This window comes from Eutrigla gurnardus (genome assembly GCF_963514095.1).
Source record: "Eutrigla gurnardus genome assembly, chromosome: 8".
NCBI classification, from domain to species: domain Eukaryota; kingdom Metazoa; phylum Chordata; class Actinopteri; order Perciformes; family Triglidae; genus Eutrigla; species Eutrigla gurnardus.
The window spans coordinates 28,794,351-28,818,587 of NC_139922.1; the positions used below are offsets into that span (position 1 = coordinate 28,794,351).

A 24,237-nucleotide genomic window follows, 5' to 3' on the forward strand; every position below is an offset into this window, starting at 1 on the left:
GTGTGTGTGTGTGTGTGTGTGTGTGTGTGTGTGTGACCGGTGCAGAGGGGCATTAGTTTGATTAGAATGAACAGAGAAAAGTAACAATCTGTCACTGATTAGTCAAGGGGGCGAGACCCCCTGAACCAAGGTGATTAATGCCCCCCCCCCCACCCAGCACCCAGCACCCAGGGTGCCTGTCTGATCACAGGGCAGCTCTGGTCTATAATTTACTCTCACTATAGTGACTCAGCGATTCCTGAACATCAGATAGGAGGAAAGTGGAGAGATGCTGGAAAGATAAAATCCCCTGTCGTCTGTTCAGGACTCATACTAAAGCAGTGTAATTGCTGTAATACCATTAACCTAAAAAAAGAAAAGCTCTGTTGACAAAGATCACAAACATCATGTGATTCTAATGATGCTTGTCTGAGCTTGATTTATTTATCAGTGTGGCTTTGTGGCATCAGGAGCAAACAGCATCTCAATCATTTGGCAGGTAATTGGAAGCCATGTGTAAATATACTGAACCATACATCAAAGTGAAAATCCTGTCTTTTTTTATTATTAGATTATAATGATTTATCTGGTATGATTATAAACTTCTACATAGTAATTCACTCTGACAACACATTTTTCCACTCATTTCTCCTATTTTTGATGATTGTGATGCAGAAAGGGGAACCGAAATCATTTCGAAATAGTTTAAATAATTCTATGGAAGTTTGTCCCGCCCTCCCCCTCAAAAAAAAAAAAAAAAAAAAGCCAGCGAGGGCGCTCCCAGCCTCCCAAGTCGAAGTCGGGGCACACAAACTTTACGCACGAGTTTCCTTTCGGAGCAAAGCGGCGCCGCAAGCTCAGAGACGCAAGGTAGGCATCGTGGTTTCTATGGATAATATCAATACATAATAAATATCTACTATCAGACAGTCTGTCATATGTTTTAAGCTTGTTTGATATTTACGTGAGAGGTACTTTCTTTCTTGTTGAATCTGCGGTTCCTAAATGTCCAGTGTGGTATTTATTTTGTATTTTTATTTGCCTTTACAGCTGGGAAGTGTGTCACATTGTTCACTTTCATATCCGCGTGGTTTAATTCATTAGTGGGACTTTAAGGGGTTGACGGTTCGCTCGTTGGGTTTCGAGAATTAGTAAATGCGTAAAAAAAAAAGTGTTTTGCACGTGCGTATGTGCGCGCGCCTGTGTGTCACAGTGAGCAAAAAAAAAGGAGAAAAAAAAGGGATAAAGGTCATTTTTTTGGCTCTGTGGAAGCTGAACTGATAGCTGAACAAACAACCCAACACTGCACTTTTTCATTCACAGAAAAAAACAAGTTCTATCAAAGCTCTGCAGTGATGGATGAGTTGACTGTCAACAAGCGCCCCCCCTTCACTCTCTCTATAAAAGTTGTATGAATTAACTCAACACTGTGGCGGTGAGCCATGCATGTGCCTGTTAAACACGGCAAAGATCTGGTAGAAAGATTCTGTGCCCGCAGAACACAAAGACACCTTTGATTCTGCAAACAGAGCTGCGGTGCACTTTGCGTTGTTTTGTGTTTCGTGAGGTAAAAAGGAAGCACTTTTTATGCTTTTTATGCAAGTGCTCAGATGCACTTGACATAACCAGGTTCCCACATGTCCTTTTTGTTATTTTTCTAAAATAGAAGGCAGGTGTTGCAGCCTTTACTTCCCAGAAGGCACCAGTAATCTTGTAAACATCTTTTATCCTCTTTTCGGTGGGAATCTATTCCAAGGACGTGCCGTTCTGGGGGGGAAACGTGATAATAATAGACTTTGGAAAAGGGCATTGTCTTGAGACGAGTATGCAAAACGATTTTGAGTAAATCTTTTTGGCTTTATTATTTTTGCCGATATGTCACACACGTCTCTGGCGACTGGCACAAAGAAAAAGGGGGAGCAGCGAAGGGGGAAAACAGGAAAAAGTGAAATAGAAAACACCTGGTTGTTAATGCGCTGGCTGATCTGAAGTCACATCACTTACTCACAGGAAGAGACGCCTGTCGCGTCCTGACTCTGTGCTGCCACTCTGATGAAGCAACCTCATCGCATCCAATCATTCCTATAATGGCTTTATTTTCTTGCACGCTCCACCAGATATTACAGGCAGAAGTAAACAATGGGACTCCAATGACTGGACAGTATTTGCACAACATCACAGAGGGAAGCAAAACATTTGAATGAGAATACACTAACATGTGCTGCAAGTAGATAACTACAGAATAACTGCAGCACATTGTTCTTGTATGGTAAACTATAATATTGTCTTAGAAGGGAGGGTTTTGTTGTTCCAGCCTTGCTTTTTCATTTTTTTTGTTTTTTGTTCCCTCAGTTATGTGCAATCAAATACAAACCCCAGCTTTCACCACTACTGTGGTGCTAAAAGAGTCTGCATGGGAAAAAATGTACAAGGGCATTTTGCCAAATTAAAGCAGACAGGTTATTAAGTTAAAACATGTGTTTTTGATAATAACTGTGAAAAAACGAAACCAAAAATAACAGGACACTGATTGTTATCAAGTCCAAATACCAGACGTTTGTGCTGTAAATCATTAACCAGTGTTTTTTTTTCTTTCACAGGCTAAAAGACACCACATTATTTGTCATCTGGAATAAAAAATATCTAGCCTGAAGAGAGACACTTAACTTTAAACCGGTTTAAAATATTCATTTTTTTTTACTTTTTAAAAAAATATATTTTTGAAGATGAACACTCGGTGGGCATTGCTGTTCTTCTGTTGGATGGTTCTGTGCATGGACACCTGTCTGAGCCAGAGAGACTGCACGGGCGTGGACTGCCCCGCCCTCCAGAACTGCATCGAGACTGTTTTAGAGAAGGGCAGCTGCTGTCCAGCCTGCACCCAAAGGGGCTGCACCTGCGAGGGCTACCAGTACTACGACTGCGTCCGAGCGGGCTTCCGGAAAGGCAAAGTCCCCCAGGGGGAGTCTTACTTCGTGGATTTCGGAAGCACCGAGTGCTCTTGTCCGCAGGGAGGCGGGAGGATAAGCTGTCACTTTATCCCGTGCCCCGAAATCGCTCCCAACTGCATTGACATTTCGCAACCTGCAGATGGATGTTCGCGATGCGAGCGAATTGGCTGTTCCCATGGCAACAAGAAGTACGAGGCGGGACACTCCTTCCACATGGACCGGTGTCAGGTTTGCCACTGCCCGAATGTTGGCGGGCGGTTGATGTGTTCGCCCATCCCCGACTGTGACCCCCGTAGCTCCAATAAGCCGGCGTTGGTTACCACCCAGAACAACGGCCCTTTCAGAGACATTAGCAACCGCCGCACGAGTCCCGTGGAGCCGCTTTCCGAGCTGGCACTGAGTAATTCATTACCCCTGTATAAACCAGACCCACCCAGATTTGGCACGGGGGACTATGACTACACGCTGGCAGGGACCACATCTTCCACTATCCAAGATCTGGCACCGCCGCTGGAATCTACTACAGCGCCGCTGCCGTCGCACACTCACCCGGCGTTGAGCTCCACTTCCTTCGATGACGGGAGACATGATCTGAGGGGAGGTTCTGATCCAAAGGGTATCATTTATAACAGGGATGTGGTGACTATAGGGGCTCAGAGAGAAACATCAGCATCACCCACAACAACAACAACAACAACAACCACCACCACCACACAGAGAGAGACCACAGAGAGCCTCGGGCCACAACAGGAAATTGGTGACCGGAGCATTCGGCACAACAGTGGCAGAAACCGATTGGCACAGGACGCTTTAAGAGACACGGCCCGTGGAGACAAGGGGTCCAGCAGGAACTTTGGTCATCACAAACCTGGTCCAGGCAGTCGCACGGGGCCTCACGGTGGCTCCCAGACAGGGCCTCACGGCGGCTCCCAGCCTGGGGGCCATAAGCAACAAGAAAAGGTGTCGGCGGAGCACCGGCAGCCACCCGCGAAGGAGGTGCAGACCTCATACCCCACAGTCCAGTTCAGTCCCACCAGCAGACCTCTGATCCGGATGAGGGAGGACGGAGAGCAACCTCAAAGACAACCCCAGACCCTCCACAACTACGCCGATGGAGATGCCGAAGGTACATTCGCACATTTCAAGAGTTTTAAAGAGGGATTTATTGGCAGAATAAATCTGTTTTATTCAATGTATAATCACCTGAAAATAAGAATCATTGAGTTTTCATTACCTTTCAGGCCTTTACACACAAAGGGCACGGCAGGTATCTACCTATTAAGAAGCTGACAGTAAATTAGCAAAATGCGTCATCCACACACTCATCACAACTTTGTTTGCAATTATTTTCTGTAACCAGTGTAGCATTAAAGCAAGCTAGCTAGCTAGCTGACAGCTGGTTAGGTAGCTAGCTTGCTAATTTAGCCATATGCTTTAATGCAGCGCTGGGGCTAACAGTCCCTCTGTCTCACTTCCTTTTGCTCTCGAAAAGGAAAGCTAGGTAGCTAACTAACAGACAGCTGGTTAGATAGCTAGCTTGCTAATTTAGCTATATGCTTTAATGCAACGCTGGGGCTAACAGTCCCTCTTTCTCACTCCCTGTTGCTCTAGAAACGGAAGAGCTAGCTATCTAGCTATCCAGCTGACAGCTAGTTAGCTAGCTAGCTTTGACGTTTGTTGTCACCATTACAACTTCTAATAATCTACAGTAAACCATTTCAATGTTCGTTCTAGTCCTGTTGCATTTAACTACGACCCTAACTCTTCTCATTGGAAACAAATGCGATACATGAAATGTTTTGTTTTCATTCATAGCCTACATGGATATACATCACGTCGGCATAATTTATAGCCTAGTAATGGCCGATGTTTGACTGTTAACATTACATAAGACATCTTCCCTTTCCTCCTCTCACGTCCTGTCTTTTGAAGAGGAATTCATAATCGCCCCGTTCAAGCTGGCAGCGGTCCAGGAAAAACAACCGTTCATGGAGAGTCTGTTTTCCCTGGATAGCATTTATCCACCTTGACTCAGAAGAGACTAAAACAATACTTAGTGCATGCTCACTTTTAATGCATTCGAACGTGAGAGAATATCCCCTCCAGGTTTGTTTTTTTTGCAACTTTAGTGAATAATACCGAGCCAGGTGTACATTATTGTGCTTAAATAGATATTGGATGATATCCTTTTTAAGAGTAGCTGAATTTGCATTCTGCTCCGGTGTTGTGCATCCTTCACACGATTATGTCCTCAAACAGATCCGCCAACCCTTCGGGACATATAGGCCAGTCTGGTGCAGCGGGAGGAGAAAGCAGATGATGAAGTGATTACTCGGATGTCTAGAAGATGAGTTACGCCGCGCTGGGAAAAGACGAGAAAAACATCTTATTCCAAAATATGACGTTAGGTTAAATTGTATACAATGGATTGAACGGATACTGCTCCGTAATATTAATCTCATGATGATAATAATCCAAATTTAGTTCACTTTAGCTTTAAGGAATCAAATTGTATATAAGAGTTATTGATTAACGTGCCATGGAAAAAACAAATTATATCATAATTCTCCACAAGTTAGTCCACTCCGGTGCCTGTGTTACTAAAGAAATTGGTCTTTTTTATTTCTGGTGTTTTTTCCGGCAAACCTGCAATCTGTGTTTAACCTACTTGTGACTGTGATTGTTGTTGGGACCTGTTTCTTTCCTGTCAGCACCTGGCCTCCACAGGTTTGTATATGCTGAATGCATTTTGTGGGAGTGAACTCCAGAGGTACCCGTGAGGTCTAGTTCATTTACCAGCACCAGGTTGGAGAATACGTTTGAAATGGGCTGGTTTGTTGTTGTTTTCTATGGCATATTTTTGTTAAGGAGTGTTACAGAATCATGTCAAGTCTGGGTAACTGCCTTTGAGCCAATGTAGAAAACGTTTTGTTTCATTCAGGGTGGAAAAAATGGATATTTCCTTGGACAGATTTTCCACAACATCCATTATGTCCATTAGGTTAAAGTCCAGCTATTGAGTTGTGAATTATAGCTTCACGGAAGCGAGTTTTGAGCGTTAAAGTAGTTTGTTTTGATGAGAATGTGCTGGTTCATGTGTGAAGGTCATTGGCCTGAGAGAAGATTCCCAGAGCTGTGACATGTTATAGTACAGACCCTGGTTGATAGGAGCCTTGACTAATACAGCAGAACATGCAGAAGTTATTCGGAGAGGAAAAGAGAAAGTACAAAAAATAAAAATATTAATGATCTGCAGCGGCCCAAGATAAATGTTTTTTCTCCTTTCAGCCAATAACTGTTCATTTGCTCTCTGTGTTTCCAACCAGACTTGGTGTGTGTGTGTGTGTGTGTGTGTGTGTGTGTGTGTGTGTGTGTGTGTGTGTGTGTGTGTGTGTGTGTGTGTGTGGTTGTTAGAGGCTTTCAGATGCTGGTATAGGATTTCTTGGGGGTTGTACCTGTGAGCGGCATAATACCCATGTGATGAATGAGACCACTGTTGTGGCTTGATTGCCAGACGCTACTCACTGCTCCCTCATGAGCCGGCGTGATTACCCCTCTCTCTCTCTCTGGTGAGGCTGGCTGCTGGTTTCCCAATCTTACCGGTCAATCATTTCGTCTGAAGTACACCTCTTGAACTAAACAAGGAGAATGTTAGATTGAAACTGAAGCATAAAAATAATGCGAGTTGAGACTGAATGACTGAAGAAGTTTTTTGCTGTCACAACATGCTGCCTATGGGAGAAGGCTGAGCATATGTGTAATTTTCCATAGGATTTTTTTTTAAAAGGAGGGTGAATTCCAGAGCCGGCCGTGTGTTTCAGTTAATCTAGGGTGCCTTCCAGGTCATTTCCAGGATTTTTTTTTTTTTTTTTTTAATCTCACATCCACAACATGTCCTTACTGAAAAACCGCCTGATCCACATGTCACCCGTGCTTATAAATAAAAACACACACATCTGTTCCAGATGCAGGAAAACCGCTCATAAAAGAAACCCGCTGTATAAGTAGAGAGGGATTGATGATAAAATTACTACAGGATAACATATCTGCGTCTTGTACCTTTCTGTATTTCTGTCAGTAACAGAGTACAGATGTGTACAGATGCTTTCAGACTCACAATAAGCAGCCACTTTACTTTTTCCTTCTGAGTATAAAACCTATCACATAAAACCTATCACATGAAATCTTAACATTCGTTTACCGAATGCACAAAAACTGTTACTTCCAATGGGGCTTGTGAAAACCAGCCAATTAGGTAATATTATTCCTCCAGTTATTTTTGTCCATCAGGGTCCAAAATCAGGGATTTTGGACGGATTTCCTCCTGGTGAGAAAAATGAGCAAATTTCCTGTGTTCTGGTTCTTGAGCACACCTTAGAATATATAAGGCTTAATGAGCCAATGGGTTTGCATTGTGGTCAGAGGCATGTGTTGGAATATACAAATATAATCCGTAGTACTGATGTTTTTACAAAAACATCACGGGTAGCGTGCTTTGGTGGTGTCAAGGACACCCGTGGTATCCTCGGGAAAGGCGAGCTATAAGTCGCGGTAACTCAATGCACTCATTTGCGATAAGTCCTCCTGGCAGCGTGCATGTGTATGTAACCACAAGGAGGTGTAATTGGATTGGAGGATATGTGTGTGTGTGTGTGTGTGTGTGTGAAACCATCACACAGACCGTGGCGACCTCTCTCTGGGGTTCACATCAACTAAACCTCAACCCCCCCCACCTCCGACTAAGGCCGCAAAAACAAATAAGATGGATCACACGAGAGTTGGCTCCCGATCACAGGGAGATTAAGGCACGCGTCGTCAATAATTGAAACCTGAATGGGCCGTTTTGTGAAGTGAAGTCATGGTGAGAGCGGAGCGGGGAGCGCCCTCCCAGTTATGTCATAGCCAGCTGTTCTCGAGCCGGTTGATTATGTGTTTGGAGAGGCACACACTATCTCTGAAGTGCTCGTGTTGAAGGTGAGAAGAACGCCGCTCCCTCCCCGAAGCTTAGCGCGGCGCCTGCAACACGCCATACGTGCACGCGCCGTCTTAGCAATCTGTCCTGGACCTTTAGGCGCATGCCTGTAGTGTTATTCATGTCGTTGGTCACGCTGTCTTCTCCCCGACTGTATGATAAATCACTGCCGAGTCCACAAAAAGAAAGAAAGAAAAAACCCAGGGGGCCTTAGTGGCAGTGCGCCTCCAGACGTGTTGAGAGTTGCCCCCTTTTTTTTGGGTTGTTATTCTAGCTTCATATTTTCAAAGTGTGTGATGTCACCAGTTTTGGATTTTGGACAAGAGCAGAGCATCTGGTGTTAGCTAGTCCAATGGAAATGTTATAATGACAGGCCTGGAGCAAAGTCCTCAGTCACCTTTCAAGTGTGTATTTTAGATCTCCATTGTGCACGCACAATAAATCCACGTAGCTAATTACTGCACAGCTGAATGGAGCACGTTGTGATGAAGGCTTAATTAGAAGGTACGTCAAGAGGGAGACGAGAAGAGACTTAGTGGGACTGAAAAGTGAAGCCCGGCTCGAGTGCCTTAAATGTGCATTCTTTCTAATGGCCAGCAGGAGGCGACTTCCCTGGTTGCAAAAAGAAGTCTGTATAGAAGCCTATGAGAACGTGACCCTACTTTTCACTTGATTTATTACCCTCAGTAAGGATTTCTTAAACTATGGTCCTATTAGAGTAAAATAGACAATTAAGAAGGGTATGCTTTATGGCAACCGTTACCTGGTCTGGGTGTTCCTGGTTTCAAGATGGTGTCGACCAAAATGCCGAACCCAAGGCTTCAAAACTGTAGTCCACATCACCACTTCTTATACCCATTTTATGAGTTTATCTTTTGTTTTTGTCCCTTGTTGTTATTTCTCTCACCTCCAAAATAATTTCATCCACTAAATCTGTAATAAACTTTATGCATTTCAACCCACGTTCTGGACACATGGAGCTAATCTGTGTCGTGTTCATTACGGGTAAACCTGATTCCACCTGGAGAAAATGAAAAGGAAAGCAAAAAAGAAGGAGGATGAATAATTATGTTCTCCGTCTCTTTAATATACATTCACTTTTAGGTTCAAAGGGAATTGTTTAACTGCGCGGCCGGTACCGATACTTGTAGTTACGTTTCAAAGAGTTATTGTGCCTTTCAAGGTTTAGATTATTTTACGTCTCAAACCTTTAAATTATGCACACTGCAGCGCTCACTGACTCTGTTCTGAGTAATAGCCTCGGTCTTGTTATGTATAGTTAAGTCGAGGAGAGGTATTTCAACAGAAAATAAGGTTGATGTAGACGTTGAAACGGCAGAGTGACCTTAGGCGCTCCCTGATGTCTGCCCTGAGATTCATATATTTTAGATTTGCAATGAGAGGACTTGTCCTCCCCGCTCTCGTTTAAAGGGTACACTGGAGCCGACCATGTCGCGGGAGACCAATTAAAGCTTCTAGAGGGTTTGTTCACATCGTCACAATGGTTTGGCTCCTGAGATGGCGATGGCGGTCTATCGGCGTCGTCCACCGCTTTCGTCCAGACTGCAATATCTCCACAAATATGTGATTTTCATGGCATTTTTGAACACATATTCACGGTCCCCATAGGATGGACCCTACTGACTTTTAGGAATCTGCTGACTTTTTCAAGTGTGCCACCATTAGTTTCACATTCTTGGTTTCAGTGAAATGTCTCGACAAATATCGGATATATATAATAATAATATATTCATGTTCCCCATAGGATGAACCATAATCACTTAACTGACTTTGCTTTACGACCAAATTTGCAAAACAAATGATATTCCCATCAGCCACAGCTACACCCTTAGAGCTAATTAGCATATGTTACATGCTAAACTGAGAACATTGGGCACATTTACGTGTTAGCATGCTGACGTTAGCCCAAAGCGCAGCTGTGTCTAAGTAGACCTCACAGAGCAATTATAGCATGACTTTATACTTTTTCCTATCATATCAACACAAAATAATGAATCATCTTCATATCCGGTGGGGATCGTCGCATTAAAATATAATAAACAGAATTTTAAGTTTGATTTGATGAACTCAAAATACTTGATGGCAAAAAAAGATATTGTGTTTGGTGTGTGTCCAGAAAGGCAAATATGTTGTGCCTTACTGTTAAGACACGTTCGTCATGAGTTGTGTCTTCGACAGTAGAGCAGGAGCCACAAATCAAAGTAGGAATGCGCTGCCCTGTTATTCAACGAACACATACATTTTTTCCCTCCCTCTCCTGAAAAGTGGATAATGTGTTATGGCTCTTGTGTCTTTCCTGACCCAGTTTGAAAATGAAGTGTTAATGCGTTAGCGCTCCAGCTCTGATTTAAAAAAAAAAAAATGTCAATTTTAAACTCTGAAGGTAGTTTTATGGAGTTTTGGGTTACATGCTTGTCACTGCCAAGAAAAGAAAAATAGTGTTCCAGCCAAATGAAGTTCAGTTGAACTCACCAGATTTATTTTTACAACATGTCACTGATGGGATTGTGTGAATCACTGGTGAATGTGAACCATCTGAATTCACATTGGAGCTGTTATCATAATCATTCACGTCTTGATCATTTTCTCTGATTTTGTGGGACAATGCTGGAGCTGTTTTGTTTTTTTTATAGTTTCTGCCAAAGAGCTGGTGAAGACCTGCTGCGAGACCGGCGAGAAGTGGGCTTCGGCTAACGGTCACTGCGGCAACATGGAGCCGCCCGCCAAAGACAGGAACTCCATCTGCTGGTAAGGCTGATATTAAATAACATCATTCAGCTTCATTCTTATAATTAAATACATCACTTTAAAACATTTCCTGTGGAAAGGTAGTGGACAGTTTATCCATTTAATAGCAAGTTACATTTAATAAAGTGACATAATTAGACATAATGCCAAAAATACTATTTGGTTATAATGGGGTGTTTCCCGACAATCAATCACATTTAAGTGAATTTGTATTTGGAGACACCAAATAGTCCTCAGAGCAATACGATGGCGTATTAGGATTAATTTAATTATTATAGATTTTTGTAAAGGGAGACGAGAGAGGTGTCAATATTCGGAGAAAAAAGTGGCAAATTTGTGCCGATGTTATATTTGTGACTATATATATATATATATATATATATATATATATATATATATATATATATAAACAAGTTGCTTGGTTCCGCTAACACCGGATGTTTGTCGTTGCTATGACAACAAGTGAAAGCTACCGCTAGCATCTTAGCCCAACAATCAATAAACACCCATAAGATGACATATTTGGCCTCATATGAATAAAACCAACAATAAGCATCAACATCATCATCCTAAGGACCTTAACGAGGCGTTGTCACACATTGGGATGGATTCATCAGAAGTTAGCTAGCATAGATGCTGGTTATTAGCATTCTCTGAATATTGCCCCCCTCTCTCGGCTCTGTTTTTTCCCCCTACAGTGACCCTGATACGCCGTCGTAGAGCTCTGACTGGTACTATATATGGTTTTCTGACTTTTTATTTCTCCATGTAATAAAATGAAGCCAACCTCACACTTGAGTCGCGGTCCAAAACACTTAGCGGTCCTTCCCCTTCTCTCTGCCAGGACGGCCCAGCAGCAGTGCTGCCGCGGTTCCCTGACAGAAAGCCGGTGCTCGGCTGGAATCAACGCCGCCAGAAGTGGAAATACGTGTCTGGAGGACGCCGGCAATAACTGTGAAGTTGATTCCTACAAGGCAAGCACACTGTGATCGGCTACAGAGGGGGCAAACGCAGGTCACCGGGGTTTCACACACAGACATAATGACTTTGTCATTTTTTCAAATTAAGCCCTAATACAGTCTGATTTTGTGGTTGATGAATGCATTAGTCACTGTGGAAGTGAAATCACGTGTAGTGATAGGACTGAGAGTCTCCTGCCGATTCCCCCCTCTTTTTATTCAATTATCTTATTTAATTTAGGTGCAAGGGTCGGCCAATTACACTGGAAGGTTCCCACCGTCCTGAAAGCTTCACCTTCAAAGGAAATGTCGTTTGGGGGGCAGCGGCCGTGGACACGAGGCTATGATGGCGAAGTCACGGTGACCGCGTAACTCTAGCGCGGTCGTGTTGCCACGTGACCGGCCGGCGTGTTGAACGATGTCTAATCGCCGCCCGGAGGCTGTTGAGCAGCGAGGGGCCCATTATCACCTCCATGCCGCCGCCCGGCTGTTAAATATTGGCTTTCACCACCTTAGGTTAGGACCCCTGTAGATTAGGTAATGCTATGCCACCTACAACCATGAGTACATCACAGCGGTCATTACTCCGGTTTTATGTTACGCCCCCCCTCCCCTCCAATGCCCCCCCCTCCCCCCTGGCAGCCTGCCGAGGGCTAACGTTGAAGGGAAAGAGTGAGAGACTGTGATTTTTGTCAGTTCATAGAGCGCTCCAGGGATGACGCAAATCTTCCAAAATCTTCCAGCTCCATGTAGGTCATTATATCTCAGAACAAAACACCAACAATGTGTCTTCAAAACCCATTTAAAAAGAACCCATTGACTTTGAGACGAGGGAACCAAAAGTGCAAAAATGCTAACTGATTTTTGGGGTTTTAGAACCCTCCAACACTCTTTTTTAACAAAATTCAGTTGAGTTGTAATGAAAAATGCCTTTTTAACCCTTTTAGGTTACATATTTTGCACCTATTTAACACTATATGTAGTAAAAAAGTTAAAAAAAAATGTATTTCTTTTGATTTTTATATAAACAAAAGTAATTAGAGTTCATCTTCTGGTGCATCGTGGATGTCTCCTTGTCCCTAAAAAAATACCTGACCTTCGTTAATGACTAAAGGCAGCAATGATCTGCACAGCGCGTTTTATTTGACGATCCATCTGGTAGTTATTATTTCAGTCTCGATCAAAAGTGGTGCCATCCTTGGAGCGGAGCCGCTAGCGTGGATCGATATAAACGGGGTCGCCCATAAAGTTTGAATACCTAAATGTCTTGTCTGTTATGCATGAGTTCATTCCACCCGGGTAATTTGACACATCATGTAAATGATTGCACCTGGTCTGAAGTGATTACTGATGCATTGATCCGCCTGACTGGTGACCTGCAGGACTGCTGTGGCTGCTGCTCTCTGGGGCTTCAGTTCCGCCGCGAGCTGCATCGCTGCGAAGCCCACCGCCACCTCGGCTTCAACTGCAGACACGCCTTCCTGACCTGCTGCGAGGGCGAGGACGGCGCCGCCGGGACTCCAGACGGCCGCCACCCGGTCAGAGAGAGGCCTGCTCTGGACGCCACGCTGCCGCCGCCGAAAAAAGGTCTGTTTGTGCACGGAAGGGGGGGTTCGGGGCACGTATTATGTAATACACACCCGCTCTGATTGAAACCAAAGACAATCTTTAAAGGAAGCATTGTAGTACGACCCCCCCCCCCCCCTGCTGATAAAGGTCACGCCCCATTGGCCTCCGAAAACAAAGAATAGCAGCCAGCATCGCCCCGCTGCTGTAATTCTAAGAGATAGTGCCCGTCTGCAGTTAATCCCTTTCCAGTGGACCAGTGTGTCGTCGTATTCTTGTACCGATGTGGTTGGGCTACTTTTTGTCCCGGATGATCAGGTGTTTTTCATTTTTCATGATGAGGTCATTTTTATTTCCACCTCATGAAAAACCTTTCAGCCGTCCCGTTTGGGATTTCACAGCTGTTTAGAAAACAACAGGAACACAGCAAGACAAAATGACTCATCAGACGCTCTACCTCCATCCTTGTATCGATGCGTTTTGTGCATTGGTGATCTAAATAGAGGAGATTTATTTATTATTTATGTTGTGCTGCGTGGGTATTTTTAGGCAGCTCTTTGCACACAAATAAAGGGTATGAATAATGTGCTGATGTGGCTGTGGTGTATTTATCCCTGCAGAAATAAACCTTACAAGAAAAACAAAAACAAAAAATCCTACTTATCGTGAGCCATTTTGTCTTTCCTGGAAGTATTACATATATATATATATATATATATATATATATATATATATATATATATAGAAATATTATATTTTTTTCAATGAAGAGAAAAAAGAAAAAAATATATAAAATGAAGAGAGAGAGAAAAAACAGTAAAGCACATCAAGTTTTACAAAGATATGTCATGGTCATAAAAAGAGTATCTACTATAGACAGAATATAGGAGCAGAAAAAAACATGATAATAATAGTAAAATAAATAGGTATATATATTATTTTTGAATTATTATTATATAATAATAAATACATTTTATTTATTTTTGGGGGGCACATTTTCCACATTTTGGATGAGTAATGTATCACATCAACTGTATCATACAAATAGGAATTGGTTTCAAAAATTTAAAGGAAAAATGTTCATTATATTTAAATGCAAAATAGAGTGCATTGTGACTCGTTTAATAATCGAATCATGACTGACGATTCCCACCACTACCATAAAACCACGTTAAACCTTTTTATTAATCCGCTCTCTCCGTGTGTCGTAGTCTCTGACAGCTTGTACCCTAAAGAGGCCTTCTCCATCGGCGAGGAGGGGGACGGGGAGAACGCCGTGGAGGGTCCCGTGGAGTTGGAGGACATGGACGAGTGCGGGATACACGAGGGCAACATCTGCCACCACAGATGCGTGAACACGGCGGGCTCGTACCGCTGCGAGTGCTTCCCCGGATACGTGCTGCAGGAGGACGCTTACACCTGTGCACCAGGTGACCCATCGTACTCCTCTGTGCCGTTTAACATGTGATTTACGCTCAGGAAGACCCCGATTTGTCGTGATTTGTCTACACGCTCGCGGTGTTTTATTTCTCCTGCTCTCTGGAGTTCCTTCCTGTCTGCCAGCCCTGATACGGCCTAATAATAGTTCTTATAATCGCACGCTAACATCCCTTTCCTGAACGCTGAACCAATCCCACCTCTGCTGCTGCTGCTGTCAAAAAAAAGCTTTTTTCAGCTCTAGAAGGTACATAGATGCACTCTAGTAGAGTATATTTAGGTGATGTTGTCTGCAGCGTACCAGACTTTAATCATCACGAGCCTGTCTCGACAGGATACTAATGCCAGAGCTGTTGGCAAAATTACAGTGAGGGATGGGGCTCACTAATAAAACCCAATGTTTGTCTGCAGGCCATGTGTTTTCCTGTCTCACCTTCTGTGATATTGCATCTTTCATCCGTAGCTACGAGCCTCGTATCGCTCGGATGAAGACGGGGGGAATGCGTTTTAAAGCCTCTAACGAAAGGCCGTGTTTGTGTGTGTGTATATATATATATATATATATATATATGGTGAGGTGGAAATCTTGATTGCAGTGTAATTCATGTTTCTGCAGAGACGGTGGACGAGGAGAACAGACTGAAGGAGGTCGACGGCGTGGAGCCCACCTCGCCGCTGCCACCCCCCACCCAGCCGACGGTCCCACCCAACCCCTGTGAAGGTAAGAGGATGCCTGGCAGCCCCACAACCAGCTCCATCAGTCAGTCCTTACATCTCAGTGGGAGACGGGAAGATGCTTCTTGACTTAAAATAATGGCATATTTTCAAGTTTTTAAAAAAAAACTGAAAAAAACTGAACCAAATATAGAGGATATGATATTTATTATTAATTTCACACACAAAGGTTCATCTGTTGTCATCACCTTTTTGTGTGAATTGATTAGTTAATATCACATACTCATATATTTAGTTTTTAAAACATGAAAATGTGACATAGGCCATTATTTTAAATGTTCAAGAGGAGAAGCAGATCAACACATCATATCAAACATGCGATCTCTGTATCAACTGTGCTGCAAACGTCAAACACAAGCTGTGAGATGTTATCGAAGGTTAGTTTTGTGTTTGGTTTCCATGACGACCAGGGTGGGGGGCCCTCTGCCACGCTGTGGGCCAAACATAGGAAAATCCAATACGACCTGGGATCAGGGATGGACCTGCGACGCAGTAAATAATGTTCCGTCTCCCACCCAGAGAGAACAAAGCTCCCCCTCGGCTTCACCCTTAATAGTGTCGTAATAACTTAACTAATAACTTTACGGTATTATTTTTAAGGAAACGGCCCGTGTGAGCAACACTGCACCTCGGTGGACGCGAGGCCTCGATGCTCCTGTTTCCCAGGATTCTCTCTTGCGGCGGACGGACGATCCTGCGAGGGTAAGCGAAACAAAAAAAAACCCTATTTTTTCTTCTTCTTCCATGTCGCCAGGATGAGCATGTGGAAACTTCGTGCAAACGAGTGAAGAATAGCCTTGTGATGTCATTCCTGGTGTCTTGTTGCGGAGAGTTTCTTGGCGAGGCCTCTGATTGGTCGTGTTCCTCCTAATCGTCGCCTCTAGATGTGCAGAGGAGATACGGCCCTCTAATCCGCTTCATTGTCAACAAACACAGAGTGACGCCGTTGTTCCTGAACGGAGGCATCCTCCCAACCCAACGACTTCATCCCACACTGCATGTTCACACTGACTGTGTGTTTTAATCACGCTCCCCTGGGGATACACCTTTAAGTTAAGCCATGACCACTGCAGAAATGTCTGTTTTCTGTCCCCTGGTGGCCTCGCACCTAATCGGAGTTTCCCACCTGTCCCTTTAGGTTTACACGAAGGGAAAACACAGATATTTCCACGCGGTTTGGCCTCTCATTTACACGAAAACCCAGTTTTTATCACAGAAAACGATGATTTCTGATAACGCCGGTTATGTGTTGTCGCGTCAACGGGGAGAAACTGGGTTTTAGGTTCTCAAGCGTCACAGGAAGTCGCTGGTGTTATTGGTTGTTGTTGATTCTGATTGGCTTGCATGGCTTTATCCTTCTCACTGCCGCCCATAGGTTTGATATAGTTATAATGGAGCTCGACGGTGGATTTATGCGGGTTGATGTAAATGACAACTTTTGAAAAGGATGTTGTGTGCACGATGTTGTTTTTGAAAACGGAGTTGGGGAAATATTAGTTTCTCTAAATACCCCGTATGTCTTTTCCCTGAACCTCTTCCTCCAGCGTCTTCTAACATTTATCTTCCGTCCTTTCCCCCCAGACGTAAACGAGTGTTCGTCCACGAGTGCCTGCCCTGTGAACGAGCGCTGCGTCAACACCGCGGGGAGCTTCACCTGCCAGACACCGATCACCTGTCCCCCGGGTTACCAGATCAACCACGACACCTGTGAAGGTAGACCCGCCCCGTTCACCTCCAGCCAACAGTATTATGTCAGCTTCACAGTGGAAGGAAAGCACATTGTTTGTACCTTGAAAGTAAGCATAGAAAATGTTTGTCATCCTATAATTTCACATGTGAGCACACAGACATGGAGGATATGATCCAAAATATTACTCCAGAGAACTATTTCCACGGCATTTCTCCTGCCGTTAACTCTCACAATGAAGAGCTGGCAATAGTAAACCTCCCAACACGTCTCATTATTTCCATGCCTCATAAATCGCTGCTGCCTGTGCTGAGGTCTCGTTCATAAAGCAGTGTTCAGGAAGAGGGACCCCGAAGATGCTGCGAGGGCTGTTTTGCTGGCGTTCAGTGGGCTTCGTGGGAAAAGAAACGCAGCTGATCTGCAGCTATTTGTGAAGTTAAAGGAACATTCCGTCAGGCAAAATGAGCTTTTAACAAGAAAGTGAAGGGTTAGGCGTTCAAGCAGCTGCTGATTCGGGTCGTCGTCGAACAGAAAAGCTCACTAAGAAACCAATGAAACGCTCCTTTTTGCCTCATTTCACAAAATGAAGCAGAGTCCCAGCACGGGGTGGAACTAAAGTGTCCCCCTCTCCCGAATCTAAATCATGAATTCACTTTGCAACCATCAATATTTACTAAATCTTGAACACCAGATTGACACTTTTGGTGCCAGAACTAGAACGCCCAGATCTCAGATTTGGCTCTGATGTCTGGCTTCTGTCCCCGGAGCTCCAAAAAACTCTCAGCAAGCGTAAAATCGGGGTTAAAGTCGTGCAGTGTGAACATAGATATGAGATAGAATAAAGCTGTGCTTACTTATAGCGATGTAGGATTCAGATCTCGGCATAAATCATCCCTATCAAATGTGAATTTAATGAATGATGCAGCATGAATTTCTGCAGTGCAGATTTGTCGATTTAATTTGATTTCATTTAAAAACACGTGAAAAAAAGAACATTCGACGAAACGAAATACATAATAACAGAATATGCATATTACATCCCCTTAGTTTGATTTAAGCGATCAAATCAAAAACTGAACTGGTTACAATTATGAATGTAAAACGTTTTATAACAGAAAAAGAAATCCAATAACTGACAATTAGACCTTAAAGTGTCACTCTCAAAGATTTCCATCTAATTTGCTATTATCATCAACTTGACTGCTGATTTTGAAGCAGGTATAACTTTGGTTAGCGTGTCATTCCTTCTACAACTTAAACTACTGGACAGATGTCATATTTGTCTTACTGATGGCAGCAGATGAAAGGTCAGAGGTTATTACAGTTCATCCTGACTCTTACCATACGTTCCTGTTCATGAAGGAAAATGAAACAGCTAAGGATTCAAACGTTTTTTCGGAGGTTACGACCAATCTTTCAAACATTTCTCCCGTTTCATGGCTTCTCTCTTCGTCTCCGTCTCCGTCGGTGTTCGGCTCGCTCGGCGGGAGGAAGATGCTCAATCACTATCTGCCGTTTGGAGGCAGAGCTGTTTTAGGGCTTCTCCAGCGATTACAGCAGCAAAATCCTGCAAAGCATGCTTAAAAATATACACACACACACGCTGAGACTGTGATTTCCCTCCAGCTTACTTTCATGCTACAGATGTTGGGGGAATCATCTTCGCTGAAATCATTCAGGTTATTTTATAGATTATCGTGGAAGAGATTCCTGAGTGGAAAGACAATTCTTTTAGTCTTGATTAACCTCTGGAGAAGTGATGGGATGGATTCCTGTTCCATGAACAGCACACTCCTACCATTTAACCACAGCGCCACTCAGTGGGGAAATCTGGAATTACATGCATGTGTCTCGTAGTGGATTATTAGACTGAAATGAATCGCATTTAAATGTGTGCTTTATTTCCAGTTAACTCTTTGTTCTTCCTCAGATATCAACGAGTGTGTGCAGTGGAGCCACAACTGTGGACTCGACTTTGAGTGTGTGAACACCGAGGGCTCCTTCAGGTGCAACCCAAAACCCCGATGTCCCGCGGGCTTTGACCGCGACGTGCAGGGCGACTGTACAGGTGAGGGCAGGTGTTTTTCTGGTGTCCGGCTTTGGGGCAATGGATTTGGGTTTTAGTTGTGCTGAGAGAGGAAATAAAAGGATGTCAGCCTTGTTTTACATATTAGTCAGTCATGTTTTTCCTTTTAGAGATTCCCAATCTTGAAAAAGTTCCCCCACAGGTGAATCACGGTCCCGTGTCGACGCACGGTCATAGCTTACTGCCATGAGGGTGAAACCAGCGAAGGCTTCGGGAGCAGAGGGGGTTAAATGCCACACAGACAGGAGATCAGACATGGCTGCTGTTAAGGGGCTGCAGAGGGGTGGATAAAAGCCAATTCTCTGTCCTCCTCCAGTACAAACTGATGCTGTGGAATTAGCCCCCCGGGGGCAGGAACTAGGGGCATGTCGAGGCAGCCGGCGCCCCTTGTGAGAAATGAGAAAATTGAGAAAAAAATGTCGGGCAAAGGGGGAACTCAGCCGTGTGATGTTACAGCCCGCTTTGATATGACGGCGTGGCTAAAAGAGCCGCTGCCTCTGGTCTTCACCCGTCTTCTGTCTTCATCTTCATCTCTAACAGATATTGATGAGTGTGACGCCCAGCCGTGCAGCCTGGGATCCAACTGCATCAACACAGCGGGATCCTACGTTTGCCAGAGGAAGATAACATGCAGCCGCGGCTATCACGCCGGTCCCGACGGATCCAGATGTGTCGGTACGATTTGTAGTCGTCACGGCGATGAGTGCCCCAACGCTTAGCGTCGCGAATGGGGAAATAAACATTCATTCATGATCTTCGTTGTCTCTCGTAGACGTGGACGAGTGTGAGAGCAGCCTGCACCGGTGTGGAGAAGGCCAGCTGTGCCACAATCTGCCCGGTTCCTACCGGTGCGACTGCCAGACGGGTTATCAGTACGACACGTTCAGGAGGATGTGCGTAGGTACGTTGGAAGGACCTGTCTTACACGATTTAAGAGACGGGGAAACTCATTCCCTTCACCACTTGTTCACACTCCGTACAGCCGACCCTCCACTCTCCTGTTTATCATTCAGCTGCTCCTCAGGCTCTCCAGCAGTCGATCACGTCTCCTGCTGCAGAGGCTGCTGCTGCTGCTGCTGCCTGTTTGTGATTCACCGTGTTGTGACTCCCATAATAATGGACTCTGCTCATGTGTTTAGACTATCAGCAGGCAGCTGGTCCCCTCACGTCACACTCTGGTCCACGTGCACTCACCGAAACACGCGCAGGCACGTCCACGTGGTCGCACACGTGCACACACACACACTTAAGGCCAGATATGATGACGGTGCTTCTTCTTCTTCCTCTCCCAGATGTGAACGAGTGCTGGCGCTACCCGGGCCGCCTGTGTGCCCAGACCTGCGAGAACACCCCGGGCTCCTACCGATGCTCGTGCACCTCTGGTTTCCGCTTATCCGGCGATGGCAAGAACTGCGAAGGTGTGTGTGTGTAATAACGCCTGCCTGCCTGGGTGTGTGAGAGCGTGTGAGTCCGTGTGTATACATGTCGGTGCATGTGTGTTCGTATGTTTTTTTTTTTTGTGCATCTGCTTGTGAAAATATGTGTTTTCAGTCGGAGTGCCAGGCCGTGTGCACGGACGGTGCACATTCCTGGACTGGAAGCCGGCCACTGTGCAGAGGGATGGAGTAAAGGGGGGAGGGGGGTGTTACCCGGTTACATATCATGCCATGCCTCGGAGCGTAAACCAGTAAAAACATAATTGTCTTAATAACGACATTGTGTTTATGTGTCGGGATGAAAACATGCAAAGGCCTTTGATCAGGCGGGAGCGTGACAGTAATGGGCTGCGAACCTCTAATCTGCAGATGTGAACGAGTGTTTGGCGAGCCCGTGCTCTCAGGAGTGTGCCAACGTCTACGGATCCTACCAGTGCTACTGCCGGCAGGGCCACTACCTCAGGGAGGACGGGCACACCTGTGAAGGTGGGGCGCACACAAAAATACCACATGTGTACCAAAAGTATGTCCGGGCAAGTTATTTTTGTGAATCAGTTTCCCGCGGGATCAACGTCTGATTTCTTTCTTGTTGTCCGTTCCAGACATCGACGAGTGCTCCCAGAGCGTCGGCCACCTGTGCACGTATAAGTGTGTGAACGTTCCCGGCAGCTATCAGTGTGCTTGTCCCGAGTATGGATACACCATGTCTCCGAACGGACGCTCCTGCAGAGGTGAATACACCCCCCCCCTTTAAAAAACACAACAAGTGTTAGTTTAGAAAGAGGTTAACACTCAGGTGTCAGAAGCCAACATTGTGTTGCTCTTTATACTAGCACTAATACTACTACTACTAATCAAGTAGTATATTCAACTTGGCCCTGTGTAAATAGCCAAAAAGCTGTTTTGCAACCAGGTGAAAATAAACACTCCAGCACCCATTTAACTCTTCATGGAGTTTAAAGTAATGTCTATTATAAATATATTTGCTACTTTGAATGAATGAAAATTAAGGGTGAGTATTGGCAAGAACCTCACGATACGATACGTATCACGATACTTTGGTCACGATACGATACGTATCACGATATTGCGATATAAATAAAGATGAAAACACAAGTACCTGTATATGTACATCAGATGATATTGATCAGAGGATAAATTCAGTCAAAAAACATTTCATTCAAAACAGCCTCTCCATTTTATTAATTCCCATGAAATTCACTGGAAAAAATATTGAAAATAAAGTGAAAAAGGATAAAGTACTGCATTCACAACGCATCTAAACATGAGTCATTGGAGTTGAAAAATCTATATTGTATTGGGCGGCAAAGTATCGCGATATATTGCTGTATCGATATTTTTACCCACCCCTAATGAAAATATATTTCAGACATGAAAAAAAAAACAGAATTTAAAGCATATTATAAAACACATTCCCATAACAAATGTTTAATAAAGATTAGGAGGAACATATTTGCTCCTACTCTCTTCTTCACAACTCGGCAAATAATCAAATGCTTTAATTTTCTGAAACAGTGACTCAGTAATTAAACAGACTGTAAAACCTTATTATAATATTAGTAATTCCCCCACGAGGACCTGTTTCTGTCCTTAAAGTCCCATCGAGCCTCGACTATTACCCACATTCCCTCGTCTCCCTGTTCAGCCCTCGTGTGTGTTAACTGTGTTAACTGTGTGTGTGTGTGTAACTGTGTGTTGTAGACGTGGATGAGTGCACCACGGGGGCTCACAACTGCTCCCTGGCTGAGACCTGCTACAACATCCAAGGAGGCTACCGCTGCCTTTCCCTCGACTGCCCTCCGAACTACCGCAAAGTGTCCGACACGTAAGCTGTCAGTTTGAAACCTGGATGTGACCTCCGTGACCTCTGCGGAGACACGATGATGATGCTGATGTGAATCCCCTTCCCTCGTAGGCGCTGTGAGCGGATCAGCTGTCCCAACTACCTGGAGTGTCAGAACTCCCCCCTGAGGATCACCTACTATTACCTCAGCTTCCAGTCCAACATCGTGGTCCCGGCGCAGATCTTCCGCATCGGGCCGTCGCCCGCCTACTCCGGGGACAACGTGATCGTCAGCATCGCCCGGGGCAACGAGGAGAACTACTTCAGCACGCGGAAGCTCAACGCCTACACGGGCGCCGTCTACTTGAACCGGCAGGCGGACGGTCCGAGGGACTTCCAGATCGACGTGGAGATGAAGCTGTGGAGGCAGGGGACCTTCACCACCTTCCAGGCCAAGATCTTCGTCTTCATCACGGCCAACTCGCTCTAACGGTCGGCCACGACGGACCTTTTTAAATATCACTATTTAACAAATATTCATAAAGGATGCCACTGAGTTAACATCAAACCGCCGCTGTGAGAGAAAGACTCTTCTTCATCGCATGAAAACGCTGTAATGTCAAACTTTATTTGTTTTGTTGCATGTTAATCTTCAAAAGAGCCAAAAAAACAAAACCACATTCCATATTTTCATTTAACAACGTGAATCCAAAATAACATTGGAGACACAAAGATATTTAATACAACACCGCGTTTGGATGATCTATAACCCGATATGAGTAAAGCTTAAAGGAGATATCAGCTTTCACCCCGCGCTGCTGTTCTTCTATAATTCTATATAACTGTATTTTTGTATCCTGTAGTCAGACACATTATAGATGGATGTATCATATTTTCGTGCTAGATTTCTAAAGTTGAAAAGTATTTTAGTAAAACATGAAAAAGAAAACACGACTCATTTTTATTTATTTGGAGGAATATTACTAGTGACATGTCTGATTGATTTCCTGCTTAATACGCTGTATATAGGGAGCGTTATTACCATCAAAGTATATAATCTGCTCTCGTCACGTCACACTAAATAAATGAATATCCCAGCATGTTTACGGGGCCTCGTTCACACCATCCATCAACACGCACACAGAAATCACACCAAGCAATGATCGTGTTTGATATGTTTAATTAAAAATAATTACCCTCTCCTCGCATGTAGGATCCATCTGCTGTGTGTCGTGAAGGATGTATATTTCTATAGAAGGAGTTACACTCCCACCTGCAGGATGAACGCCGTCCCGCACCCTCGTGTTTCCAAGCCAACCACTCTTACACAACAGAGAAAGTTGTGTTAAATAAAGCGTGAGTCAAGATGATTTCCTTTTTGGATCTGCTCTACTTATAACTATAACCCTTATAACACAACCCTTGTCAGGGTTCAGTGAACCTCCCGGACCTGCTGTAATCATCGGAAAGGGTGTGTGTGTCTCTGTGACAGCCGAATGAATGCGTCTTCATCCAAACAGAGACGCTCGCCAGCTTTCTGCCCTCCGACATGAGTTACACCGTCCGAGGTCATGGTCAACAAAAGAGACAGATTTCTGTGATTTCTGCACTAATTTTAGTCCCTTCTTCTCCTCGCCAGAAACGTTTCATACAGCTCCACGGTCTCAGACGTCCCTCCTAATAACTCATAATAATAATCATATCTGCGTGCGGCTCAAGCTTGTGAACACACCCAGTGAGTGAGATGCCACTCTCGGTATGTACAGTAGACAACACGAAGGCCCCCGGAGCCGTGATGGATGGCTCCTTTCCCCCTAATTAGCTTTATCTGCTCCTGGAGATTAGGTGGGTGCTGT

General features: G+C 44.4%; 1 protein-coding gene across 1 annotated transcript; it reads left to right on the forward strand.

The window, feature by feature from the left end:
- Positions 1-740: 740 nt before the first annotated feature.
- On the forward strand, positions 741-23,483 carry LOC311017666 (fibulin-2-like). Its single transcript, XM_084016160.1, has 17 exons — positions 741-849; positions 2,580-4,056; positions 10,557-10,671; positions 11,516-11,645; positions 13,013-13,217; positions 14,408-14,626; positions 15,250-15,354; positions 15,969-16,070; positions 16,950-17,081; positions 18,986-19,123; positions 19,682-19,816; positions 19,914-20,042; positions 20,434-20,559; positions 20,947-21,063; positions 21,180-21,308; positions 22,300-22,423; positions 22,514-23,483. Exons 2-17 carry the CDS (start codon positions 2,706-2,708, stop codon positions 22,869-22,871), a joined length of 3,615 nt encoding a protein of 1,204 aa, XP_083872286.1. The 5' UTR covers positions 741-849; positions 2,580-2,705; the 3' UTR covers positions 22,872-23,483.
- The last annotated feature ends 754 nt before the right edge of the window (positions 23,484-24,237 follow it).

What these genes read in the sequence shown, in the direction of transcription:
- LOC311017666 (XM_084016160.1), top strand. Translation starts at nt 2,706, where the DNA reads ATGAACACTCGGTGGGCATTGCTGTTCTTCTGTTGGATGGTTCTGTGC. An exon ending in GTGAAGTTGATTCCTACAAG is followed by an intron (nt 11,646 to 13,012) that starts GCAAGCACACTG and finishes GGTGACCTGCAG; the next exon opens with GACTGCTGTGGCTGCTGCTC. An exon ending in GAACGGACGCTCCTGCAGAG is followed by an intron (nt 21,309 to 22,299) that starts GTGAATACACCC and finishes TGTGTGTTGTAG; the next exon opens with ACGTGGATGAGTGCACCACG.